Source organism: Lissotriton helveticus, chromosome 3_1 (assembly GCF_964261635.1).
Source record: "Lissotriton helveticus chromosome 3_1, aLisHel1.1, whole genome shotgun sequence".
NCBI lineage: Eukaryota > Metazoa > Chordata > Amphibia > Caudata > Salamandridae > Lissotriton > Lissotriton helveticus.
Genome location: NC_136061.1, coordinates 260,761,866 through 260,776,028, shown reverse-complemented (window position 1 = coordinate 260,776,028; position 14,163 = coordinate 260,761,866). Strand labels below are relative to the sequence as shown.

Genomic DNA, 14,163 nt, shown 5'->3' with positions numbered 1-14,163 from the left:
ATGAGGTTTCCAAGGAAGACTTGAAACACTGTTAAAACACTTCAAAAAGATGATTTTGGTAGGAAACGTTCCCAGGACAGAACCTACAGATAGGATTCGAAAGGTGTAAAAAAGGGGCCTAACCTTAGTGTGCAGGTGTGGCAGCATACGTGGCTCTTTGAGGGCATATCGAGATGGAACCAGAGCTAAGTCAGATCCAGTAGGGCGCATGCAGGAAATTTAATAGGTAAAGACCCTGCAGCTAGTAGTATCCATCAGACACCACTGCGCTGAGGGATTCAGTCAACCTCATCTTAACAGTACAATGTCTGCACTACTTGGAGCACAGAAATATTTGGAATACAGAAAGTCCAAGTAAAAGTTTCATATCAAGGATGTGTTTTGAATACCTAAACAGGCAAGAATACATTGTCACCAAGCGGTATGAAGCTATTGGAACCATATTGAACCTCATAAAATATACCCAGAGGAAAATCAAACGTTTCTCAAAACTAGACTAGAAAGGCAAACCGTAAAAACTATGCCTGTCACTTAGCCTTGTGGAACTCTTCATAGGAGGAGAGGGGTGGTGGGCTATTCCTTGCTTTAGTGGTGTTTATGTAAAGAAGGACAGCATTTACCTGTTTTGTGGTGAACATGTGGGAATAAAAAACAATGATTTTGCCTTCAGTGGGGATCCAGAAAAAACGCGTTAAAGTGCTATTTCTAGCTAGGAACGAGGAGGATAAAATGGTTCCTCTTGCTGATACGGTTATCACTGTATGCAGACTTGTAAATGAAAGAAGCTTAAATGCATTTTTCACCAATAGTGCAGAATAGAGGTAATTAATATTGCCCAGAACAGATATAACCAGATATTATTTTTAGCTGCTGAATGTGTGAGCGCCTTCTGTTGAAGTCTCCCCAGGTCAGCAATGATGGTACCAGCTCCGGATGTGTGTCCTCTGCTGGAAGTCCAGACTTTCAGGATCTTCATGGTCATCCACATGGCTTCTGTAAGAGCTTCTGAGAAAACAAACTGTGGGCCCCTAGTCTTTTGTGTCTTTCCTCTGCCTCTCATTGGAAAAAGGCAGAATTAGATTCCTGACTTTAGAAGTACTATGAGCATTATTCACTTTTTTCCAATTTGCTTCCCAGTTGGATGACAGGAAATGGCGCAACGCTTGAAACCTGCAAGATTTTAAGTTGAATTTCATGCTTCGCTTTACATAATAGCTTTACTTTTACTATTCTTGGGGAGCATTTGGTATCTTAATGTGGCTCTGGCTTAGTCAGTCTACCTCAATACGTGAAAGGATGACTACTTGCTTTGAGGTGAGTACCTGTTCCACGCGACATTCAGCGTGAAGGCTCTTGGTGTGTAGAAGGGCAGGCAGTAAGCCGATAATGCCCACATGATTGCCACACAGCCCTGCCCACCTGCTCATGCCCCAAGCTCATTCCCAATGTTGCCAATGCATAGGAGCCTGGGTATTGTATCTAGTGGTTTCAGTGAACTGACTAACTTTCTGGCATCCCAGTCACAGGGGTTTTTACGTGGCCACCTCAGAGGAATGGGAATGGTTGCTGCTTGGTTGCACATTATGCTCAGCCCTGTATTTCAAGGAGCTATTATTGATTATGGATTTCAAATGCAGTGGAATGTCTATTCATTAACCAGGTATTCAAGAAAGTCTGACAGCAGCGCCTAATAAAACACTGCACTGGATTTGGATGATACAATCAATGTGTTTCCCATTTGAGTATGTCAGGAGCCAAGAGTCTGCTACAACAACACTGCTTGCACATCAGCACAAGTTAGTGAACTGGACCAGTTGTCATACGATTAGGTGCTCCTCAGTGCTAACATGGCATATTTATGTACCTTGGTTCTGGGGTAAATGAAGTGTCTCATCTGTGTATATGGTGTTCAGATTATCATAAAGATTTTATATCTTCCACTGCACATTGGGCTATAGATCTCTTTCCTATTTTCTATCATAATTAAATTGTTGAGGCAGTGCACTACGAGCCAGTTTCAAACGTATTGCTAGTTCATGTTTAAATTCACTGATGCTAAAAGCAGGGATGTTCTCCAGTCCATCCAGAGATTTATGAAGTCCTCCACAAAAATAAAAATTGGGCTGCTGGAAGCTTATTGCATGTAGACCTCCTGAGATCTATATTTTTCACGTTACAGTGGATGTATTTTGTTTTTGTAAGTCACAAAACCAATGAGGTTGCTTTGATGCTAACCATCCTATATATACACTCACACACCACATCTTCACTAGCCCGAAAGTATTGCCAACGAAATCACACCAAGGAGCTCCAGGCCGGAGAATCGTCGATGCCCACAGACCTTTCCACAGGATCTACCAATAAAGGAGCAGGACATCTGTGTGGCGTGGATATTAACATGGGCAACAATCTTTACTGCTGTGTGTTCTAGACAATCGTATCAATGTTCGCTCGTGTGATTCAAGAATAAAGATGAGGGTGATTATAATTATGAACAAACTGAATAACCATGTGCTTACAAGGGGAACGAATATTAAGGTTAAAAAAAGTAAGGTTAAAGCAAACTGCAACATGAGCTGTCCCAAAGGTTCCCCTACTTACTTTACTTCTGGAATCCACATTTAAAAGACAAACGCCACATGCTAGATTCTGGGCATTTTTTATCCCTGGACGTAGCATACAGGAAGAGAAATCTAGGGCACTTTCATCCGGCTAGGGAGATAAACAAAAGATAGGTCCGATTTAGTCTAATTTCCATACATATTCTTTTTTTTTTTTTTTAAATATCTTTTTATTTTTCACAGACTGTGCACATTGTACATTTATACATTCAAACATTTCATATCAATTGTAGGTTACATAATAATAAAGAAAGTAAATCATCATATTATATACAGATAGTACCACTTATATCTCTATAATGAAAAAAAACAACACACAAACAAAAAAAGGGGAAATTAGGGGAAATTACGTAAATTTATAATACCCCAAAAATATGATAAGAGAAAGCCTTATTCAATGTGAACCCAGACTCTCTTTCCATCTGGTTATAGGCTCCCAGATTCTAAGTCCTCTCACCCTACCTCTTGCACCTTTCCGAGCATATATAGGTTTTTCCAAATTATAAGTCGCTAGTAAATTGGCCAGCCAGTTTTGCATAGCCGGTGGATTTCTATCGAGCCACGCTCTGGCTATTGTCAATCTATACACTGCAGTAGCCACAAAAATAAATTCTTTCTGTGTGCCTCCCCTATCTAAGCCTATCCCCAATAATAATATTGAAGGAGTTAAAGTTATTTGAATGCTCAATGTTCTATTCACAAAGCGCTCTATATTACCAATCAAGGTGTGCAATTGGGGGCAGGTAGCAAATATGTGTACGATATCTGCCTCTAAGAAATTACATCTAGGGCAGGTAATGCCATTAGTACCTCCCCATTTGGTGATTCTTGCTGGGGTAAAGTATAATTGATACAAAGTCTTATAATGCTGTGATTGAAGGGGCGCAGAGCACAATACCGTGCATGCCAATTCAAGTGACTCCTGAAATATTTCATTTGGAATGCTCAACTTTTCTACCCATTTATTACAATACTTTTCCATATCATCTAGTTTCCCTTTCATCAAGCATGCATACAATGATCTGATTGTACAGTCCGCAGAAGCCTTTGTTTTTTTTCCATAATTTCAATTCTCTGAAACCCTGCAGGTCCTCCCTGTTTACTGCTCAGAAAACTCCTAATCTGCAGGTATTTAAAAAACGACCTCCTATCGATACCATATTTCACCATAAGGTCTGTAAACTGTAGTATCCCGCTCTCATCCCTCAGATCCCCAATCTGCACTATTCCCCTTTCAACCCAGCTAGCCATTATGCCATCAGCGAAAACTGCCTCGGGAAATGACCGGTTCTTATATAGCCTGGTGTATCTATTAAATCTTCCAAGGCCTATCTTTTTTAGGAAGGTATTCCAGATCCGAGCTGTTGCATTAAGTGTTTTAAATCGGGTCCTCTTATAGTTCCCGTATTCCGTGCAGTTTAAGTAACAATTTTCTGCTTCCTCACCTAAAACCGCCGTGTAAACCTTTGTGGACATAGTTGTCACTCTTTGCTCTTTACCACCCCCCCCCCTATTAACCCCTGCATATATTGAAGAACAGTAGCAAGATAATACATTCTAAAATCTGGTACTCCCCATCCCCCTCTCTCTCTCGGCAGGGACATGAATCTGTAAGCTCTCCTGGTCTTACCCTGTGCCCAGATAAATCTATTCAAGATAATTTCTAACGAGTTAAACCATTTGGTTTAAAAAAAAGTGGAATAGATCTAAATAAATAAAGAAATTTGGGGAGAATTAACATTTTAATAATGTTAGTAGTACCTACCAGGGATAAGTGTAGGTTATTTAATCTATCCAGATCAGATTTGACTCTTGATATTAGGGGGGCGATATTATTTTCAACAACTTTGTCTAATTCTGCCGAGATAGCCACCCCTAGATAAACTGCAGTGGTAGTCACCCGCACGTCTTTACAACTAGAATAGGCATTTTCTACAATGTGTTTTTGACCTGTTCAGGCTATATCCAGAGACTTGTCCAAACAGCGCAGCTTCTGCTTCCACCTCTCTGATTGCCAAGAGAGGGTCTGGGGTAAGTATTGCCACGTCATCGGCGTAGGCAAGTGTTTTAACCACACATCCGTTCAACCTCATGGGAAATATAAGTGGATTGAGTTCAAGCTTACGTAAGAATGGCTCTAAATAGAGGGCAAACAACAATGGGGATGAGGGACACCCTTGTCTCGTCCCCCTCCCAATTTTAACAGCTGTCGAATAGCCTCTGTTAACTCTGATTTTAGCCATAGGCTCATTATATAAAGCCTGTATAGCCCTAGTAAATCCCTCTCCTACACCACACCACCTCATAGTTTGCCATAAATAGTCCCAGGAGACCCTATCGAATGCCTTTTCGGCATCTAAAAAAAGCGCTGCCATAGGGTCTCCCAGGACGTCTGCCGCATCAAACATGGTGATGACCATCCTAGTATGCTGCGTTGTCCCTTTGCCGGGAATAAATCCATGTTGTGCTGGACTTACCAAGTTCTCGATAACCCCTGACAGCCTAGTAGCTAAGATTTTGGAATATATTTTGACGTCGGCATTCATCAATGTTATCGGTCTGTAAGACCCCGTAGTTTTTGGATCCTTCCCCTTTTTCAGAATGACAATAATATCCGTCCCCCCCCCATGATTGGGGGATTGACTCCCCTTTTTGTGCCAAAACCATGATGTTAAACATGTCAACCAGGAGCGAGCCTTTAAAAACTTTATAAAACTCCACCGGGATCTGATCAGGACCTGCAGCCTTTCCGGAAGGTAAACTACTTAGTGCCACATCAAATTCATCCATATGTAATACAGCTTCTAGGACTTCATTTCCATCCTCAGCTAAAATAGGGGGAGCAATCTCTCTAAGGTATCCAGTGATATCGTTGATACTTCCTTCCTTCTCGGGAGTATACAGGGTGGAGTAATAGTCTCTGAAAACTTCTCTAACTAAGTTAGCCTCTCCTACCAAATTACCTTGCTGATCCGCGATCTCTTTTATATCTGACGAGGCCAATCTCTGTCTAGTACGTACAGCCAGGATGTGTCCTACCCTTTCGCTTAGTTCATAAACATTCTCTTTTTTAATCAGATAATTCTTTGCAGCTTTCTCGGCTATACCTTCAATGGCTTCTGCCTTTAGAGCTATAATTCTGAATAAGTGCAGTTCTAGCGGGTGGTTCTGCAATATAGCCCGGGCCAAATCATCTTCCTCTTTTATCAATCTTAATCTTACTTCCTCTATTCTTGCTCTCTCTTTCTTCTGCCTTGCTAAGACATAGCTTGTCGTCTCCCCCCGTATCCCGGCCTTAAAAGCGTCCCATACAACCCCCGGTGGTGCAGTTTCTCTGTTAATCTCCCAATAAAATTTAATCCATTCCTCCATATATTTTCTATAATCCGGGTCTTTTAACAGAGCTCTTTCAAACGTCCGCTGTGATCTAGTGTTTTGTTCCTGCCCCAATTTCAAAGTTAATATCAACGGGCTGTGATCCGACACTATCCGTGGTTGCTTCTCCATCTGCGAGCTCTGCATTAATGAATTAGAAATTAGAAAGTAGTCCAGCCTGACCAGCGTCCTGTGTGGGGCTGAAAAAAACGTACTGCCATCTAAATGTGGGTGCAACTTAACCCATGGGTCCACCAGAGAATTATGTGACACCAGATCTACTAAAGCCTTAAACACTTTCTTTTTCCTCCCCCCATACTTTCCTCCTATCTGTAGAAAGGAGCTATCTGGCACATGAATATTTAGATCTCCACAACATACTATAGGCTCTGGCCATTGAGGCAGTTCAGTATCCAAAAATTGCAGGACATCTGGGTCGTCCTCGGTTGATCCATATATGGATACTAATGTTAAGACCTCCCCTTTAAAACAAATTTCAAGAATCACCCACCTCCCCCATTGATCCTCTTTTTTTCTTCTTACTTCCGCATCACTATTCCTACCCAGTACTGCAACTCCTCTTGTTTTTGTCCCCTGTTTAGTGTTTGCTAACACTTTAAATCCAAGTTGCTCCAATAAATACGTTCTTGTTCCTTCAATATGTGTCTCCTGTAGACATACCAAATCCAATTTTAAAGTTTTCAGCCAAGCCGCCACTCTCAATCTTTTGTTAGCGCAGTTGAGCCCACATATATTGATAGAAGCAATCTTACATGCCATTATAATGCGACAGATTCCTTATGCAAAAACCTACTAATTTTATGTACCATATGCCTTTAAACCTACACCATGTACAAATGTGTTGAATCCAACCGTTAATACCGAAAATGTGACCGTTTTTACCCCCCCTCTCCCCCCTCCCCTCACCCTTCCATCCCCCCCTCCCTCCCCTCCCACAGCCACCCACCCCTCCTTTACTGGCAAATAGGTCAAGGTGACCTATGTGTGGCCGCTTTTGAGTTGCGTCAATCGCAACCCCCCTCAGCCTACATACTCACAGGCTGCCAGACTCCCTGAAGCAGCCCTCGTCAACGATCGATCATTCGTCGATCATTCATCCAATCATATACATAACTTTTAATCCAACATAAACAGTATTTCCAGCGTTTTTAGCCCCCTTTCTTGTTTTTCAACTCTTCAATAAACTGCTGCGCTTTGATTTCTGAATTAAACATTCTTATTCTCCCTTTTGTCACTACTTTCAATTTAGCGGGGAAGAGGAGATATGCTTCTGACCCTAATGCCTGTAGTGGAGCAATCAGCTGTCTGAGCCTCCACCTTCTCTCTACTGTGGCATGGCAAAAATCAGGCCTAGCGAAGAATGAAGTACCCTCAAAAGCTCTTTTAGAGTCGGGTCTGGCCTTAGCTATAATCTCCTCTCTTAACAAAAAGTTCCCTACATTGACTAAGATTGCTCTGGGGTAGGAGCCTTGTCCGTCCTTCCCTGCTGCATGCTTTATTGTGAAGGGATATCTGTGTGCCCGCTGGATCTCTTTCTCCCATTCCCATTCTGACTCTGGGAAGGCCCCCTTCAGTAAATTCACTACAAATCGCCTCGTGTCCTGCCCTTCAATCCCCTCTGCCACACCCAGAAGTCTAACGTTATTTCTTCGCTGTCGATTTTCAAAATCTTCCAGCTTCCATTGAAAATCTTCTGAGCGCTTTTCCTGGTCTGTTTTAAAGGTCTTAAAGTCTCCCATGTCATCTTCCAGCTTGCCTGTCCGTGTCAGAATCCGCCGACCGATCGCGCCTGCCACACGGAAGAACTACAACTCCCATGAGCTCTGGCGGCTCATCACAGGAAGTACATCTAGGGATTAGACGCGCTTCCGGTTGCGCGTTATTCTGTTGCTGTTCTGCTTTCGGCGTGAGAGCGGCTGCTCTGCACGCCAGTCATCGAGCCTCCTGCCTGCCCCCAAAGGCTCTGGGGGGGGGTATTTGACCATCGGATCCGTGATTGCGGACTGCCTGGGGAGGACATCATTTTTCTAATCCGGCAGTAAGACTGAGTCTGCTTCCGCAGGTACTGTCGATCTATTTCCCCGGCCGCTCCTGGCGGTCAGCTGCTTGTTTGCTTAAGTCAGGAGCTCGAATATGTACATTGTTTAGAGCTCCCTGTTCATAGTTTTACTATTGCTCTCTTGGCTATTGGGTGTGGCGGAACACGGTGGCGGTCGAAACCACTTGTTACCGAACACCCCTGATTCTCCTTGGTGCTGGGATAGCGGGGCGCGGTAGTGAGGACAACTACGCGTCTCCGTTATTTTCTGGGACTGTGCGTGGAACTAAGGAGCTGGGTGTGTAGTGAGGAAACTACAGGTTACCCCGGTCTCATGCTCTGTCATCCAGTGGGTGAACTGTTGACAGAATTCAGTGGTGGTCGCAACTACGTTTTTCTGTTTGGCATGATATATATATACTGTTGGGTCATTATTTAGAGAGCGGAGTGTTGTCGTTTTTGCTTCCTACACACTGCCGTATCTCTCATACATTGTGTGGAGCGACCATACGTTTACTTTGGATTTCTTGGACCCCCCTTATACATTGAGTCCTCTGACCAGTATGTGGTATGTTGTGAGTGTTGGGTTAGGTGTCTCAGTACTGTGTGTGTGTGTCTGTTGAGGCAGGACTTTTTTATTTACCTTATGTCTATGTGTTCCTTAGGCCATCCCCACAGACTGTGGCAGAAGGGCTGTAGTTGTTTCCTATCAAAGGTCGTGTTTTCTTTCTGCTCAGGTACCTACCTATTTCCATGCTTTCTTAGCGAGACTATATGAGAGTAGTACTGCATGCCAGTAAGCACTTAACTGATGCTTGTCTTGTTTTTTGTTACAGGCATCCTTTCCCTGCTGACCCTACCTTTACCCTTCCCTCATTTTTTTATTTTAGTTTGTTATTTTTCTCCCTCGCCTAATGGCTCGAACACCCTGTGTTTACACTTCAGGGTGTTGGTGACATTTGGAGGTGGAACCATTATTGCAGCGACTGGATCCCGTGGAGTATACCTGACAGTCCGTTCCTCTGCTTCCGTTACTCTTTCCGCCAGTTCATCATATAGTTTATTCATTTTCCTCGTGTTCTGGATTTTTTTTAGCATCCTGCCTTGCTCTCCGGCTTTCCGCCCTGGCCTCAGACTGCATTTGTTTAAGGGTGTTAAACAGGAGCTCGACAGGAATCTGTTGCATTATACCCTCAGGTGGACTTACTGGGTTATTGCCAACCTCTTCCTGATATGCCTGAGAGGTCGCTGAGTAATCCCATAATAGTTTCCTTTGCGCTTCCTCAAAGCCCTCTGTTAGCTGTCTTGATAACCTTAGTGATTTCCTTTTCCTTTTCTGGGTAGTGTCTTTGTCTGAGCCAGAGTCAGAGCCTGAACCAACGCCAGAACCAGAGACCGACAGCTCCTGTGAGCCCCTATCACTTGTCTGCTCTATCTCAGATTCCTCGTTCAGGGAGTAGAAGCAGTCCCCTTCTGCAGAGCCTCCCTCTGCCATCCCTTCTCTGCTTGCGAGGCTAAGGGTACTTCCCCAGGTCTTAGTAGGCTCTCCCCCTCCCTTTGCTGATTTCATTTCTTGTTCCACTAGTATGAGGGCCCCCATCATGTCAGCGTTACCGAACTCAAAATCGTTCTGTGTCACACTCTTGCTGATTTTGGCTCTGCATTCGATATTCGGGGCTGGACTGAGGGTTTTACCTTCTGGCATTGTTACCTGACCTCCTTGCTCTGAAGAGCCTACAGCGGGGATGTCCGCGGTCCGTTCCTGCACCAGCTCTCTCCCCCGGTCGGAGCTGCAGTGTTGCCTAGCAACCACGGCCTCAGCGTCCACAGCGTCCTCGAGGATGCTTTCACGGAGCTCCCTTACATCGCCCTCGCCGACTCCAGGGTTGCCGGTGTCCTGTCTGCTTCTCATGCCTCTGCTGCCGGGATTCTCCTCTGCGGGCTGCAACGGTAATTTTGGTGTAAAGGCCTCTGCAACAGAAGGTTGTCTCAGCGCCGACTCTTTGCCTTTCTGTTTTTCGTCATTCTTTCCCGCTCTGCTTGCAATCACCGCTCGTGTTGTTACGGCGTTCCCCTGTGCCGGTTTGGATCTCAGCTCTGTCTTGTGTTCTGCTTTCTTTTTTCCCCCGACTGAGATTCCTGCCTTCGCGATGGCACTGGGATTGCGAGGGGGTCTGTTCGATTCATCAATGTCCCCAAGTGCTCCTCCTGTCAAAGCCTTTTCCTTCTCCCTCTCCTGTCTCGGTGTTTTTGCTGGCATTTTATCCGCTTGCGCCTGCAGTCTCTTCTTGAATCTGATCGAACTCATCAGACTTTTGGCACTTTTCTTAAGCCAGGCAACACCTCAATAGCACCTATGAAGGTAAATTGTGGCTGTCCTCGTACTGGATATGCTGGATAAGCTGGATAAACTGCATATACTGAGCAGCTTAACGCCGGCATCTAACGCCCCTTCATGCGCCATTCAGGGTAATCGGCATCTTAAATCATGCTTTTTTTAAAAACTCCAAGGCTGAGGAGGGTGTAAGTGCGACTGCTTACAGCAACCCAGCGTCGGCCATCTTGCCTCCTCCATACATATTCTTAATGCACAACATTCTGTTCTTTAATATGCACAAAAATGGCATGGCAAATTAAAGCAATACATTGGAGCACTTGATCCTAATGGTAAGGATCATATAAATGCATTTGTTAAACTTAGCACCAGACTTTTAAAAAACTACAGTGAGGGAGCGAGCTTTCCCTTGCAACAATTTGAATCATTCATCTTGTTTTTATATTACAAATCTCCAGTAACCGAGTCAGGTGGTTAACTGTGCTTATTATTGACAAGCTCCGTCAATTGCTTATTCTGTGGTGCAATGAGGTGTGGGCATACTTGGCAAGGTGTCAAAGTTAACATGAACTACCAGGCTTGTCTATTGTATTGCATATATTTTCTATTAATAAACACTCCACCCACACCACAAGGTACATTTGCCAAGATCCCTGTCTCCAGCGCTTGGCTATTGAATATTTTTACAGTTCTTCTCTGCCCTTGACCAATTCTTCTTGCAAAAGGTCTATTTTCAATTCAGTGGTCAATCTCTTACAGTAGAAAGATCAGAACACTTTTGGCTAAACCTGGATAGCAGTTTGTGTGCGAGTTTAACTTGCTTTTGAAACAGAAGTTATAAGTTTTCAGTATCTAATGTGCAGGGTTGAGTGCTTTTGTTGGTGTTCATAAGACTGATATATTCGTTTAACCATTGTTCGCAGCATTTTAGAATAAAACGTGACCGCTCTTTAACCACTGCATCTCAACTGGCTTTAACAAGTGTAGCAGTTGGGCGTTATAGTATTTTTTTTGGGTATTTTTGTGCCGTTGTTAGTTTTAGATTTATTAGTTTTGAACACGTAAACATTCCATTTGCGAAACAAAGTATAGCTGGTTTGAGCTTCTATAGATTAATAATAGCCAGAGTGATTAAAAATAGCCAGAGTGATGCAGTTAGACTGAAAAATCAGAAGCTTAAAGCATTTGTTTAGAATTTAGAAACTATTAGTCTCAGAAAACGTCAGTGGAATCGTGTTCTGGTTTACTCTAATTGTTGTGAAATGCATAGGAACATACTTTGGCTGCTTCTCCATTTACTGAAATACCGCTAGTCCCTTTCCTGTTTTCAGGATCAGACGAACCCAATCTCCATACAAATCTTTAACTACACTGAACTCCTCAAAGCCAATTGCTTTCTACATTTCCATCTAAATTCGAAGCCTTTGCTGCACTTAATAGGATCAATTATAAAGTATTTTGAGCTGAACATCTTTAGCTTGTAAGGGTTAGAATGTTACACAAATTTGCAAAACTTGTTTCTTGTGGAAGCAGGTGCAAAGTTTTGAGCACATATATGATGTTTGAATACCTTAGTTGGTTCTCTTTCTTAAATTAGATTAAGGTTTACTGCCACTGAACAAACGCAGTAAAGAGAGACATTAAAATTGGGAAGGAAATACAAGGTTATGAAGAAACGAGTGCGATATTCACAGGGAAGAACACAATAGAAATTTTCTAAGAGTGACCTACATAATTTTGCATCACCAGCGCCAAGATACCCTCTCTGGTGACTTGTGGGCTTTACAAATATACATACCATATATTCTGGATACAATTTTAGGGACTAGAAATTGATGTTGATAAACCACAATGGGTATTTCCCTATGGGTCTGAGGGTGTAAAATTATAGCACATCATCTTATTAAAGATAGATGCATGTTAACGATCAGAATTGGTACTATTGGTGACAAAGTGCTATACACAGGTGACACGGATGACATATGTAAAAAGGAGACAACAGTTTTAGTTTTGCAAGTCCAGACTAAGTTGCATAGACCCCAGCAGTATTTATTCTATTGTTCAAGTCTGGGGAATTGCGTGGACTAACTGGTGATAACAACGTCGACGTTTCGACCCTTGACAGACGTGCAATGGATAATGCATCAGAAGCGGGTCTTCATCAGGACACGGGGGAATGACAGCCAAACACTGAGGGTCCTAGTGTACGAGCGTTCAACCTGCCTTAATTTCCAGGGAGGTGTTAGCCGACACCTCCAGTCTACTTCCAGGGAATTAAATCTGTATATATCAAAACTTTCGTCTTCACCAGCCGGTGGAAATACTTAATGGAGCCTTCGAAGTGATTAAATAATGTTGATAAGCGATTTAGGGACTTCCTCGAGCGTCAGGATCAGCTCAGTGTTGTAATTGAGACAAAGGTATATGCATTTTCAGACCTTATAAGCAAGCAGAGGCTTAGAGAGAAGTTGCTGAATTAAAAAAATATTTAAAGCTGATATTTCCGTTATAACACCTGCGGCACTAAGGGAGATCTATTATTAATAGTATTTCCTTGGTGCCAGGAGCTGCTATGCCTTACCCATGTAGAGGCCATCCCACATTGAAAAAGCATTTTTTCCATCACTGTAAGCAAAAATCCCTGATGAGTTGAAGTGATAACTGTTCGTATCTTGCATAGTGGCCTCTAATGTAATGATTTTTATTTAACATAAGTAGCTCTTATTACAGAAAAGGTTGGGGGTCTGGGTCATCGTCTGTCTCGCTATGGGAAGCCTATAAGACCGTCATCCGCGGTCACGCCTTATCGTTAATTAATAACGCTAAGAAGCGCAAGTGCGAGGCAGTGGTCCGACTTGAAACTGAGATATCAGACATAGAAAGAGACCTGGAATCTGATGTTTCTCAGGACAAGTTGCACCTTCTCAGCCTCAAACAAACTGACTATAGAGCACTGGTCGCCGTTTGTATGACGTGGGTGATAAGGCCGGAAAGTTGATTGCTTGGTTGGACAGGAGGGAGAGGGCTAGTCGTGTGGTTCCTTTGATTGAGAAGGCGGATGGTGTGAGAGTGACTGAACCAGTTGAGATTGTGGAGTGTTTTTCTGAGTATTTCCAAACCGTTTACTCCCCAGTATCGGATAGACCGGAACAGGACTCGCATCAGCTTCTTGGGGATATTGCTTTGCCCTGCTTGTCGGATCTGGATAGGGAGCTGATGGACGCGACACTCTCCATCGAGGAGGTCGCGGCCGCGGTTCGCTCTGTGAGATCCGTGAAGGCCACGGGTCCGAATGGTCTTCCCATCGAACTTTATAAGCTACGTCCAAATAAAATAGCACCGCATCTTCGCTCTATGTTTTTAGAAGCTAGTACCCTCCCTTACGATCAACGACTTGCATCTATCGTTGTGATCCACAAGGAGGGGAAGCCACGCGATCGCTGCGCGTCGTACAGGCCCATCTCGCTCTTGAACGCCGAGCCTAAGATCCTCGCAAAAGTGCTTGCGAATCGCTTGATAACCGTTGTCTGCGACCTCATCCATCCGGATTAGTCCGGGTTCATTCCGCACCGTAACACGGCACTTAACCTTCGGCGTCTGCATGGCGCCCTTGCGAGAGCGTCCTCGTTGCGTGAAGCGGCCATTTTGGCCTCTTTGGATGCCACAATGGCGTTTGATACGCTGGAATGCCATATCTTTGGGCCGCCCTCGGCAAGTTTGGTTTTGGCCCTGTTTTCATCAGTTAGGTGAAGTTACTATATCATGACCCCTTG

General features: G+C 43.7%; 1 protein-coding gene across 1 annotated transcript in view; it reads right to left on the bottom strand.

Annotated features, from left to right (window-relative positions):
• SYNRG (synergin gamma) overlaps positions 1-14,163 on the bottom strand; it is a 550,586-nt gene that overhangs the window by 43,792 nt on the left and 492,631 nt on the right. Inside the window, exon 17 of the mRNA XM_078680938.1 lies at positions 2,602-2,712. Coding sequence (XP_078537064.1) covers positions 2,602-2,712 — 111 coding nt within the window. The remainder of the gene's footprint in view (positions 1-2,601; positions 2,713-14,163) is intronic.